This window comes from Astatotilapia calliptera, chromosome 3 (genome assembly GCF_964374335.1).
Source record: "Astatotilapia calliptera chromosome 3, fAstCal68.1, whole genome shotgun sequence".
In the NCBI taxonomy this organism is placed as follows: Eukaryota; Metazoa; Chordata; class Actinopteri; order Cichliformes; family Cichlidae; genus Astatotilapia; species Astatotilapia calliptera.
In genome coordinates, this window is record NC_137424.1 from 34,536,109 (window position 1) to 34,549,800 (window position 13,692).

Here is a 13,692-nt window from a genome sequence, read left to right on the forward strand (position 1 = left end):
AAAGCTTTGAACAAGATTCTGAGTTTAGGCTGACGCTCACAGGTCCGTTGTCATCTTTATTGGTTCTGCTTGTCTCTCTGGCAAATTACCAGCTAAACTATAAGAAAAATGTTTAGCATACCAAATGACAGACTAAGAAACTCAGCTCAGCAGGCTGTAGTCATGCTGCAATGTCATATTCAGGTCCATATAGATCACCTGCATGTCCATTCTGGACGATCTGATATCCTCGTGTTGGCGTTGTTCCCACATCATCATAATTAATGTTTTTCCAGGGTCCACATTACAAGTGACCAATCACCTTCTTGTGACGTCATACTTTTGCGACTTCGAAAAATACCCGCCTTCAAAAACAAATGTTGTTCGAGAAACCGCCTTTTGTCCGCCGATCCAGCAATTTGAATTCCACTCAAGACACTTTTCTTTAATAAACAGTAAGCATTATACATATATTTTCCTTGAAATGGCTGAAATTGATAGCTGTTTGTTTGCTAGTGATAGGCTACTTGCGAACCAGTGTTCTCCAGAGAATTGCGTGTCAATGTATTATAATATATAATAAATGTACAGGTGAATATAGCTGTCATAAAAATGTTGTCAGGCAAAATTGCAGTAGCTTCCCTGATCATTTTACAAACATAAGTGAATAGAATTTGAACTAAAAGGCCTAGACTAATGGCTGTGTGAATCAAAATATCACCTGGAAACATAATTAACTGGTCCATAGCTGTGAAACTGGACATGAGTTCTTGATTTCATGGAGATTAACAGTAATCCAGAAATTTACAAATTTGTCCTGGGCCATCGTGTTAATGTTTTAATTACACAGTCTCCCAGGGACAACAATTACACGGTGTCCCTGCAATTTTGCCTGACCCAACCCCCGGGCCACGAAACACCAAAAAAGTTGGGGAACGCTGGTCTAGAGAACACTGGTTAGCTAATGCTGTCGTCAAGTAGCGTATCACTAGCAAACAAACAGCAAGCCAAGTGAGGAACATATGTATAATGCATATAGTTAGGGCTGGAGCAGGTGACCCTGAATCCTCCCTTAGTTATGCTGCAATAGACGTAGGCTGCCGGGGGATTCCCATGATGCATTGAGTTTTTCCTTTCCAGTCACCTTTCTCACTCACTATGTGTTAATAGACCTCTCTGCATTGAATCATATCTGTTATTAACCTCTGTCTCTCTTCCACAGCATGTCTTTTATCCTGTCTTCCTTCTCTCACCCCAACCGGTCGCAGCAGATGGCCCCGCCCCTCCCTGAGCCTGGTTCTGCCGGAGGTTTCTTCCTGTTAAAAGGGAGTTTTTCCTTCCCACTGTCGCCAAAGTGCTTGCTCATAGGGGGTCATATGATTGTTGGGTTTTTCTCTGTACCTATGAAGCGCCTTGAGGCGACTTTTGTTGTGATTTGGCGCTATATAAATAAAATTGAATTGAATTGAATTACCGTTTGAAACGTATCCTAAAAGGACTACAAATTCGGCGGACAGGCGGCGGTTTCTCGCAAGTGAAGCGGAGCGCTGGATTGACAGACAGAGGCGGGCACAAGTGAAGAAAAAAAAAATATTTTTTTTTAAACCTTTAATTAAACATCAGTACAATACAAATGGAATTAAACAGTACTACAATAATGGTGTTGTACTTACAAAAGAATTGTATGCATAGATAAACAAATACAAGAACAGTATTCAGAAACAACAATATAAATATGCTAGGGGGAAGAAAATTTGTTTTAAGGTGGGTATTTCGAAGTCGCAGAAGAGTGACGTCACAAGAAGGTGATTGGTCACTTGCAATGTTGAACTTGGAACAACATTTATTATGATGATGTGGGAACAACGCCAACACGAGGATATCAGATCGTCCGTGCGGAGTGCAGGATGTCTAATCTCTGTTTGGGTGGAACGAGTAAAAATAGCAGAGGATGGTTTCGATCCATCGACCTCTGGGTTATGGGCCCAGCACGCTTCCGCTGCGCCACTCTGCTCACACAGGAGAAGCTGTCGCAAAGCTCTTCACATGGCTCAGCTGTTTTGCATTCTTATCACAGAAAGGGGGCCTTCTTACATAATTTGCAACCACTGTTTCCTGCTGACAAGAGGAGGTGGTTAGTTATATAGAGAGGGGCTCAACAGAGGGGAGAGGGTTTAGAGAACCGGGCAGAAAAATGCTGTAATGGCAGAGAAGGTGATGGGAATACAAAGGAAGGAATTCTTTTAAATATGTCAAGTATATTTTTCACAGAGCTTAAAAGCAGAAGTCGTGTGTATGTTACAGTATTGTGTGCTCTGTGATTTCAGCAGTGTGTCCCGCATCTGTGTGAGGTGTATTATATTCGATCGTTTATATATATTTTTTTTTCTTAATGGTGCATTTTTAAGGAGAACTGACTAATTATCTCCATTCATGCAAAATTAAAGAGAGGGAGGCTTTCCAAACCGAACAGGCTACTCTTTGTCTGTGAGAGGAAACTAGGTCATTCATTCTCATTGTCAGAGGAAGAAGCAGGAGGCGCTGCTTAATGGGCAGAAAAACAATCAGAAGAAGAGAGAGCGTACAAGCAGAAAAGTTACGAAATGTACAGTCGGCAAGATCAGATATCCCCGCTGAGGGACAATATATTAGTTGCATAACTGAGAGCGCTAACGTTAAACAATATGGCTCAAAGTCCACGTGCAGTCTGATTAATTGTATGTTTCGCTCTGTAAGTCATTCTCTGTATCACCAGTGCAGCACATTGGTGGATTCTTCCTTTCCCCTCTATCCAGGACACAAAATGTAGCCGCGCGTGTTCTGTTGGCTGTAGATCCAAAAGACAAACATGCTCATGTTTGTTGAAGAGGTGAACAAATCAATCTGTGAATACACCTTTGCACTTTTTAGATGAGATTAAAGCAGCATTTCCCCGAACTTCATTCGTTCGGTGTGAACTTTGAATGCGAGAGCTCACTGCAGGGAACTTGAAACAATGAGATGAAAGCGTAAGCTCTCGGCCAGACTGGTCTGAACTGGTCTGAACTGCTGATTATTTTCCTTTTTTTCCCTCTCCTCCCAAGCACATGCTGTCTTACTAAATAAACTCTCTCACGGGGATCAGACGATTCTTGGTGTAGCCATATATGTGTGTGTGCATGAATGACTGCATTCAGTGAGATGGTCACTCGAGCCCTGACTGACTGACACTAATCTAAACTTTAAAAATCTAAGCAAGAAGTTTTCACATAGTGCTTCTAATCAGCTCCTAATTTGCCCTACTTTGATCTTGTTACACAATCAGTTACTATGGTAATGTGAACTGTGACCTTGAACCACAGGTACTGTACAGTAATCCCTGTGTTCTTCCCCCCTCCACTGAAAAAACAAACTATGCAGCAACTTTGGCCCTCTTTCCTCTCTGTTATTATGCTGTGGGGGTCTGTGTGCTGGCTTATAGACTCCAGCAGAACATCCCCTCCTCCTCTGCCAAAGGCATAAACAAAGAAGACAAGTCTAGGAGTGAATCAGTCCCTCCGTGTCCTCTGTGAACTTGTTGTGATGATGGCTAATGTTCTTTCGTTCTTGTTTTATTGCCAAGTTGGGATTGATTCGGTTTTCCGAGGATTCAGACGCTGCTTAGGTTTTGACCAATTTATCCTGTAAACTCTGTTTAAGCAGAACTGAAAACCTCACAGGGCTGAGACAACATGTGTGAAAAGGACACTAACTAACACTAACTGACACTAACTCTGTCGCTCTAGGCTTTGCTTCCATTAATACCCCGAGCTGTGCTCCGCTCCAAATTTTTGTTCCAATATATTCCTCACCCTCAGCTCAAAAACATGTTTACACATCCCTGCCCTCTCTCTGCCTGTCTGCTCTTTCCCCTCATTCCTAGTTCTCCTCCCTCCTCCAGTCTCCTGTTTCCTGATCTACTCACTCCTCCTCCCAGTTTTCCCCACATGTTCTGCTGATTTTACAGAAAAACAGAGCATATTCCGCAACTTTTCCTTGTATCCTCAATACTTCCCAGCTGGAAAGCACAGTGTGTCCACATCAGCCAATGCTCAGCAGCTCTGTTACAACCTGACTCTGCCACTTACGCACACATGATCAACAGGCCGAGATAAAAACAGAAACAGATGGCGTGTGTTTGACTTTGATGAAATAGGAGAAGTGAGCATGAGTGCGTCATGTAGATATGCAGCTGCCAAACACTGGTTATAAAGTTAGATTTTATTCTTGGGCATATTTAAATAGTCAGCAGAAGACATTTAGAAAGGTTTTAAAATTAGCGACATCAGGTAGCAAAAGCCTGGCACAATGACTAAGCTGAATAACAGCAGAGTATAAATAGATTTAATGTCACACATCCTAAATTAGACACCCCTCCCTACCACTGGTTAAGGTTTGACCGAGGCATATCCACATGGAGAAGAACATGTACCAGTGGTGAAGTCTGAAAATTAAATAAACAGGCACCACACTGTTTCTGGAAGACATAAAATAGTCCCTGAACACAAATATGGCATATAAGAAGATCATGGCCTGATCTATAACACAAAAATCTTCTGTATATCTTTCTTTATGTTTTCACTCATATTCGATCTACTTTTTAATGCCGATCATAAAGGCTTTCCGCTTGCCAACAGATAGTCACCACTCTAGTTTATCTTTTGTCTGACTGTATATATTCCAAAGTGGCCTCTTGAACAGGACACAGAGTTCACTGAACTCAAATGATCTCCACAGTCACCAAATCTAAATCCAACAGAGCTCCTTTTGGATGTGGTGGAAAGAGAAACGTATCATGCACGTGCAGCTGACAAATCTGCAGCAACTGAGTGATGCTATCATGTTGATATTGAGCAAAATCTCTGAGGAAAGTTTGTAGCGCCTTGCTGAATCTATATTGCATAGAATTAATGCAGCTCTGAACCCAAAAGGGGGTCCCAACCCAAAACTAGCCAGGTGTACATAAATACTAGTAAGGATTGCAGTAACGTCACAGGACTCTGAAAGCCCGAGCTGTTGGAGTCAGTGGACTATACTGGACGTATCACTACAAAAAAAACTGATTAAGTAGTCAGATAAAAAAAAGTTTGAAATTAAGTGCCGTAACATGTCACATCTGTGAAGGCAACAAGCACGGAACAAGCATACACATGCAGGGGTTCAGTTACATGAACATGTTACTAACTGTTTCTGCAGTTACCTGTCACTGCAAGTTGTTTACTTGAACCTGCTTAGCAGAGACAGAAAGAAACAGCACCAGGGTCGTGTAAAGGGCAAAAACACTGTGCAGACATGGAGGAGTAGAGAGCAACAAGCAGCCTGAGAAGACACAGATAACACATCTATCTCACAGACAGCCAGCAAGGTTCTTTGTTATAGTTACACTGTAAGAGCAGAGGGAGAATTGCAAAGTGTAAAATCAAAGTTTGCACTATTGCACTACATGAAACACACACGAGTATGATTCATTTATGCAAACATTTACGGCAACTATAAATCCAAGCATTCTGCCTTCATTCTGTCTAATTTGTATGTCATAATAAATCACATCAGTGTACAGCAAACTGGACAATTAGGGTGAAAAACATGCCCCCACACACATACTCTCTTCCTAGAAGTCTACTGTTACTTCTAGGAAGTAAATTCTGTAGGGTTTGTTTGTAACTTCTCTTACTGTAACTCGATGAAGGTCAACAACAGCTGGAGAAAGATTTAGAGCTCCATCTGGGACAGGAGGATGTTAGTTTTTAGATTGGCTGCGCCCAAATATTGTCTCCAACAGAGATATACATTGTTAGACCTGGCATGAAATAATCTGTCATCGCCATGAGTGTGACCAGCTTTAACCCAGAATCGACACAGAAAATAAAGTCACGGCAGCACGAACCTGACATTTTCAACCAGGCTCCAACAACATATTTTATACCTTTACAGAGAAAAGATGCTCAGTTTTAATCTGTTGCTCAGCTCCCAGGAGAAGCATTGCAAGTACAATTCAACTCAAATGGGATTTTGCTGATTTTGTTGTTTTGGTACTGTAGAGTCAGCGTGATCACAGGAGACTAAGTGGTCAGCTGTTTACACTTAAACACTGCAAACAAGGTCTATATGGTAAAACAAAAACAAGAAGGCGACAGAAAGGCCCTCAGGCGTGAAATTAGATCAGTGAAACACAGAGTGGCAATCTCCACTGATCAGAAGAAGATAATCACATTACCAATCATCTTGCCTGTGAAGCAAACTGGATTATCTTCAGTTTGTATAATAACTGATAAGTGAACAGCATTTTGTAGAGCGCTTCATTTACACCATTATGAAGGAACAGAACAAAGTTTTCTTAGTTTGGAGCATGGAGTTCAGTTTGTTTATTAGTTTGTTTCTTAGGTTTTTTCTTGGAAGAAAGAGAGACAGCAAGCGAAGGAGGGGGAGGGAGAGAGAGGGAGGGATTACCGGCTCCCCCAGTAGGCGGAGAAACGGGCGGGTACAAATACGCGCTCTGATCCTCTCTACGCGCTTAGTAGAGAACAAGGAGTAATCGGCTGTAAACTAAAAGCCAAACCGGGACTATACATTGTATTTTACAGGTAATTTTGATTTACTTCATCAACTTTTCTGCCACTCTGTAACTTCAGACCTGCCGTGTTATCGGCGGGAGTAGTGTTCAGCTCACAGCCGGAGAGACTGCCTCGTGTAGGAGCACATGACGCTAGGGATGGGTTTGATTTCATCATCTTAAAGGAAGATGGAATTATACGATATCACACAGCTTTTGGAGTTGTTATTGCTACCGGGTCGATTTTAACTTGTGTTCGGTGAAAGTTTCATAGACATTTACGGTGTACTTGTTTGAAGAGGTTTTATTTAATGACTGTTGAAGCGAACTGGAACAAACCGGTCAACTACTAAATTTCCGCTTTACACCCCTTTAATCTTAAAGCCATGTGTGTATTATGTTATATTAGACTGTCAGAGAGCTACTTGTTGGGTTTTTTTTGTTTGTTTTTTAACTAACAAATGTTCACTATCGTTTACTCGTGACATTTGTTTAAATCGTTTTCTTAATAAGTCTATGCTTGCTATTGTTATGCTCTTATTATGAAGGGTAGCTGCAGTATTTCCGTAACTCGAGGCTGACTGCTTAACGTAAGAAGTAGTAATTGTTTCATCAGACACCGGTGGAACATATGAGCATCTCAAGAATGGGTCTTCCGTTTATTTGAATGTATTTTTTTACAGCTGATATTTTTGTTGCTAGCGTTTTGAGTGGGTTTTGAAGTGTGACTGACATGAACTAGTTTGTTTGTTTGTAGTTTTTAATGAGCGCTTTGTAAGGAAAAACAAACAAGAGCTTGTGTCTATTTAAGTAGGGAACCGCACCGCCACTCCTGTTTAATTCCTACATAAAAACTGGGTTACCTTAATGAATCTAGTCGTTGCCTGTATGTCCTGTGTAGGGGGGATGTGTTACATAAGGGTGGACAAAAGGCGAGGGGATGAGACTTGGCCGGTGCTGCCTTAAAAAAAACAAAAACTCTACTCCTTTTGGTGGTCTTGTTTTTATTTAGCTCTTGGGTGTTAGCCAATGAGAGTGCTTTTGCAGATACAGTTATTAATTCATAATTTTCCTTTGTGCTCCACCTCCAGTTAAACCATGAATAAAGACACAGAGCTCGACATGAAAGAAGTGGAGCTCAACGAGCTCGACCCAGAGAAGCAGCCCATGACGGGGGACGGTCAGGCTCCAGGCGGGGAGAAAAACGGCAGCGTCAAGCTGAAAGTTCCCGATGATGAGGTTACCTTCACCGGGCTGTCCAAAGAGGAGCTGATGAAGGTTGCTGGCACTCCAGGGTAAGAGCTGCAGCTAAGAGCTGTCTTCCTCTGTGGGCGTTAAAATAAGTGGACATTTTTACATTATTATTTTCTTCCACAGATGGGTGAGGACCCGCTGGGTTCTTCTCGTCCTCTTTTGGTTGGGCTGGATTGGTATGCTTGCTGGAGCCATTGTAATCATAGTCCAGGCTCCTCGCTGCAAGGCTATTCCTGAGATGAACTGGTGGAATGAAGGGCCTGTCTACCAGATCACTGACCTTGAAGCGTTCTCTAGAGGATTGAAAGGTAGACTATTTGTGGAGAGCTTATCAAGCTGATCAAGTGGTTTTATTCTTGCAAGTTAAAAAAAAAAAAAAAAATTTTTTTTTTTATTGCGCTGCCATGTTTATTCCCAAAATGAGAGTTGGAGGTTGCACTTAAAGTGCCCCAATCTTGAGTTGGGTAACATGCTCTGACTTGCATGGATAACGTCTTGTGACAGTCTCTTGGCTTTCATTAGTTCTCTGTGGCCTGTGTCAGCTGTCTAGATATCAAATTGCTGACTAGACTGCCAAAGTCTGACTAAAGGTCTTAAGACCATTTAAAAGAAGAAGAAAAAATGAACACGTCATCTGTTTCATATCTCTATTCAGATATGGCCAAGTTGAGCAGCTCTGGAATATATCAAGATGTCGTGATCTGTACATACCAAAAAAAATGTTTACTGCAGGCTTTTAAAATCGGGAAGGAAGAACAGTGCTTACTACTGTTCATAAAGTGAACTGGTGGGGAGCACTTGGTTTTAACAGGCTTTGGGTGGAATTCCAAAAACTCCATGTGACTCAGTTTTGTTCTCTTTATCAAAGCCACCCTTGTGCTCAGGCTTCACATGGGCAGCAGAGGGAGTGGCTGGGATCCTTCACATAGTCTTGCAAGCACTGCGGTGCTACAGTCTGAACTATCAACATGTGTCTAAAGCTGTCTGTCCTTTGTCCCTAACCTGCTCACACCCTCGTTTTTCTGCCTTATGTGAAATTTACACTGACCCAGCATTTTATTTACTACCTTTTTTTTTTCTTCTTATTTTTTCTTTCAGGTGTTGAAGAAAAGTTGGATGACATTAACCAGCTAAAGGTGAAAAGCCTGGTAATCGGACCTCTTCATACTGTCCAGGCCGACCAGATGACTGGTCTGAACCTTCAAGAAATTAGTGCAGAGCTTGGAAAAGCTGAAGATCTCGACAGCTTGTTGAAGGCGGCCCACAAAAAGGGTACGTAATTGTCTGATTTCAGATCAGTTACTTGCTAAATCGTTCACACTAAAAGAGTAACTGGTGCTCTGTTCTTTCATTAAGAGTGGTTTCTATTTATTGCTGGATTCTGTACTCTTGAGGGCCAGATGTGAGCAAACATTGCTGTTTCTTTCAGGCATTTCTGTGGTGCTTGACCTGACTCCAAACTACAAAGGAAATCCTGTGTGGTTTGATAAAACAGACCTTACAGAAATAATGGAAAAAGTCAAGGTAAGCACACAGATTTAATTATTTGCAGTAAGAAGGCATATTAAGCAACATCACTATCTTTACATGTGATAAACAAATGGCACATTTTTGACTTTTTGCCCCATGGACAGATGATTAAATTGGACATTATATACTGTGGTGTAGATTCGGGTCTTGCTGCCACTGTAGTTAATTTGAATCTGTTCTCTTCCAGACTGCAGCTGAGTTCTGGCTGAGTAAGGGTGTTGATGGCATCAAGATATCTGACCTTGGCATTGCCTCCATCAGTCCTGAATGGGCCAAACTGCGGATGGCGGTCCAGGGAAATGGCACTGATGACACCAAGAAGAGGTTTGTGTGGCTGCTATGTTCTGACCTTTGATTCAGCACAAGTAAACAATGTTGACCACTAAACGGGGTATTTTATTTTAGATTCTTAACTTTAGCTATTATCCACACAGATAACAAAGTTGTAGGGCTTATCTGTCCTGGAAAAGTCATTTTAAAAGCATCAGTAAAATATCAGGTACAGGATACTTTGTTCTGAGAGAACATGGACATGAAAAATAGTCCCATCAACATTCAAGGAAGTGTTTCAAGATGTATAACAAGTACAAGTTCTAGACTGACCTGATCCTGTTCTCTTTTCTTTAGGGCTCTGATGGGTGTGGTCAACAATATTTCAGCTAATGAGGTGTCTCAGCTAGTCAATGTCTCTGGTGTCGATCTAATCTTGTCTGACCTGCTCAGTAGAAACACGGAAGGTAGGCTGCTACTGTTTGCATAGTAGTGATTATTATTATCAGTGACAATAATCCTAAGTAAATGTCAAAAAGGTGCATTGTAGATGATTATGGTACCTGAATATCCGCAGGTAAAGAGCGCATTGAGGTCCTGAAGACCCTCCACTCTGAGCAGAGAAAAATAGGCTGGGGTCTCGGTGCTGCTCAGAAGGACCATCTGTCTAAACGGGCAACGACTTGGGGCCTAATTCGTCTCTACCAGCTTCTGCTCTTCACCTTGCCTGGAACCCCTGTGTTTACCTACGGAGATGAAATTGGCCTTCAGGCAAATCAGATGAGCAACAAAGCAAACCAGACCAGAGAAGCTCCGAAGATGGTTTGGAATGTAGAGAAGGAAGAAACTGACGGTGCTAAGGTAAGTGTGGGTGTGTTCAGTCTGTCACTGATCAAGCGTTTGTTTGCTTTAAGTGCAGTAAAGCATTTTCTTGAATTTCATTTACAGTCTAACCATACTGAATACGCTGAAATAAGGAAGTGGTTCAGATCCCTCAGTGACCTGCGAGGCAAAGAGCGCTCCCTCCTGCACGGCGACTACTATGGTCTCTACAGCTCTGCCAAGTCTCTCTCTTTCCTTCGTGTGTGGGATCAGAGCGAGAGATACATAACAGCTGTAAACTGGGGAGATGGTCTCGAGGAGCTGAAATTAAATCTGGAACCCACAGGCAAGTTACAGTTCAACGGACATGTCTACTGACGATATCTAGCAATATCTATTAACGCTGCTATTTATTTTAAACTTGACGACCTTTGTTTGTGCAGAGGGGGTAGAGCTACCAGAAACGGCCAAGGTGAAGCTGTCAACTGACCAAGACTTTGAGGTGGACTCGACTGTAAACCTGAAAGACCTCAAGCTCAACGCCGGACAAGCACTGCTTCTGCAGTTCCCCTACACGGGCTAAAGATGGCGCCAAAGGATAGGAAAGCTGCATACTGATTAGTGTTGCTCTTAATGCAGTTTCTGAATACATTCTTATGGATTAAAACTGCATTAAGTAGATACATTTCAGTCTGACAGAACATAAATTTAGTGGGTTAAATGAAACATGCAGTTTAAAAATGTTTAAAACATTAGCTAGTGCAATAACACTACATTGTTCAAATGTGTGAAAGACATTCCATTCCTGGTTCTTTGAGCATTTTTCTTAAAGGTTGTGCTGTTTATGGTTTTTAGAAATCTTACATTTTCCTTTTTAGTGACTTTATGAATTTTTGGGGGAGAGTTTTTGTAACTCGCACAGGAAAAAGAAGTAAAGTTTGGATGCATGATGTTCGAGTCTGTCAAGTGAAAAGAATAAACGGCGTTCTGCTCAACCGCATATTCGTGTTTTTGTGTTTGTCTGCAAGGCGCCTTTAAGAGTTGTGTTTACGCTGATAATATCACATAAGATGTTGACGGTGTTTATGCAGGAGATAATATCAAATGAGACGTTCATTGTTTTCACTGCATTACAGGTGTGTATGTGTGAAAGTGTGTCACAGATGTGAACGGAGGAAGTGTTTATTTTATCAACGCCTTGAGATGGGTTTTTATAGACGCAGCAGACACACCTAGGAGTCTCACTAAAGGGGTCACACACCTGTCCATGGCTCTCTTAAAGTAACTATGGACAAAATCCTCTACATTACAGTACACACAGCTTCACATGTGGCAGGCAGATGAAATAACTGGCAGAAATTCAGCAACAAAGAGTTCCTAGTACAGCATGTTTCACGATGGGCTTTGAAATTCATCTTCTAAATAAAGTGGCTTTATGAGCCATTATCTTCCTGATAAATGAATCAGCGATTGATAAAATCAGCTAGACAAATGAGTAGTTGGTTACAAATGTCTACTGTCTGTACGTGCCCCACAGTTATAAACTTATGAAGTCTCATGTAAGTTTAGAGGGGAAAAAAGTTATAAGTGACTTTTTTTTTTAAAGGAACATTTAAGTTATTTCGCTAGAGACTGTAATTCCAAATTCACGAGGCTCATGTTTAGACGGCTTCAATGGGATGAACTTTTTCTTTTCTTTTTTTTGCCCGACCAAATATCAAGTTTAAGCATTGACCTGTCTGATTAGGAAGAATATGTAATATTTATATATTTGTTACCCATTTAATTTATTGATCTTCAACAACAGTCTGTGGTTTCGCCATTTACACTGACATTCATCGTTTGCCTTTTTTTAAAACCACGTTTTCTTGTTACTTGTATATAAAAATATATAACAGCTATAATTAATCCCTTAACTCTGCAGTGTACGATCTGATGTCAGTCCTGAAACCTCCCAAATAGAAAATGTAGGTTTTTTAAAAATTGAAATACAAGAATTAATTATAAAGAGGATTTCATCAGCCAACACAATAGCACATAAAAACAGCTACTATTACTACTAAGCACTGTACTCATGTACACTTATATATATGCACATCTGTGAATATGTTGCTGATAAATGGCAGCGATGTAGCTCAGAGCTTTTATACCAATGATACCAATTTATATCCCGACATGTAGTTAATGTATGAGTACAATGATGTTCTACAATTTCATACATTATATTACTATCTTATTAATACAAACATCTTTTTGTTTGAATATATATTTTACTCTAGTTAACATTTAATTGAATTAATACTATACAATACATATTCATGTCTGTTTCATTTTGTTGCATTAACATATTTTGTTGAATAACCAGTAACTGTGACTGTATGATATGTGAGGTGGGTAAAGACTGCAACATTTGTCTCCACAATGGAGTAAATTAAAAACTTTAAATTAGTACAAATGAATCAAAATGACCTTAAAGTGGTGGCGCTTTTAGTCCAGCACTTAAATGAATGCATAGCTCTATATTGCCGATTATACCTCCGTGCTATAGTTTGAGCAGCAAACTTGAGCCGTTGACGTTTTCTTCTACTCGAATATTTCTCCATAAGGGGTTTTGCTCGTAACTAATTTAACACCAAAACAATGTTGATTCTGTAATGATCCATCTGAAAAACAACAATCACTTTCATATTCTTAAAATCGTCCTATAAATATCACTTTTATCTTAGTTAGAATCATCATAATCCATTGTATGTACGTAATTTTGATCCTTCAGATAGTTACTGAAGCTATTTTAAGATTCAGAGGGGGGGGGAAAAGTCTAGTTTTTGATGTTCAATCATGTTTTGCATTTATCTTTGGGACTGTCAAAATGCTGTGCTTGGTACAAAATCCACATTTGAAAAGCTCAAAATGATGCAGGCTAACTGCACACACTGGCAGTCTGGCTTTCTTTGATATACTGAAAAGCATGAAAAGTGTGCTTTATGAATGGAGAAGCCTTGCTTTGTAATACAATGCCATAAAACGTGTCAATTTCTCATTTAAAAACACTGCTTTAAGCCCACTCTTTTGATAAAAATGTCAAACAATTCCTCTGACACGTGAAACTAAACTCAGTAGAGTTTCGGGGTCTTGATACAATACAGGGCCGCCGTGCTGTGGTATCACAGGGGAGGTTTGAAGATGATGATACCGGGAATCAGAGCCCGTGTCGCACCTATGCTTGCACCCCACGCCGCTGCGAAACCAAACCACCGCCATGCACA

The 13,692-nt window shown here is 40.8% G+C and overlaps 1 protein-coding gene across 2 annotated transcripts; it reads left to right on the forward strand.

Annotated features, from left to right (window-relative positions):
• The first annotated feature begins 6,390 nt into the window (after positions 1 to 6,390).
• slc3a2a (solute carrier family 3 member 2a) lies at positions 6,391 to 11,426 on the forward strand. Of its 2 annotated transcripts, none has more exons than XM_026161792.2 (10): positions 6,391 to 6,581; positions 7,642 to 7,845; positions 7,928 to 8,112; positions 8,903 to 9,076; positions 9,234 to 9,328; positions 9,522 to 9,658; positions 9,962 to 10,071; positions 10,182 to 10,465; positions 10,553 to 10,772; positions 10,870 to 11,426. In XM_026161792.2, exons 2-10 carry the CDS (start codon positions 7,649 to 7,651, stop codon positions 11,007 to 11,009), a joined length of 1,542 nt encoding a protein of 513 aa, XP_026017577.2. In that variant the 5' UTR covers positions 6,391 to 6,581; positions 7,642 to 7,648; the 3' UTR covers positions 11,010 to 11,426. The 2 variants fall into 2 exon arrangements, with proteins under 2 accessions (XP_026017577.2, XP_080156049.1); XM_080299923.1 differs by lacking the exon at positions 6,391 to 6,581 and adding an exon at positions 7,156 to 7,219.
• The last annotated feature ends 2,266 nt before the right edge of the window (positions 11,427 to 13,692 follow it).

Excerpts from the sequence above, each read along its gene's own strand:
- slc3a2a (XM_026161792.2), top strand. The coding sequence starts at position 7,649 with ATGAATAAAGACACAGAGCTCGACATGAAAGAAGTGGAGCTCAACGAG. Across the intron at positions 10,072-10,181 it reads GCTCAGTAGAAACACGGAAG|GTAAAGAGCGCATTGAGGTC; the intron begins GTAGGCTGCTAC and ends GAATATCCGCAG. Across the intron at positions 10,773-10,869 it reads ATTAAATCTGGAACCCACAG|AGGGGGTAGAGCTACCAGAA; the intron begins GCAAGTTACAGT and ends TTGTTTGTGCAG.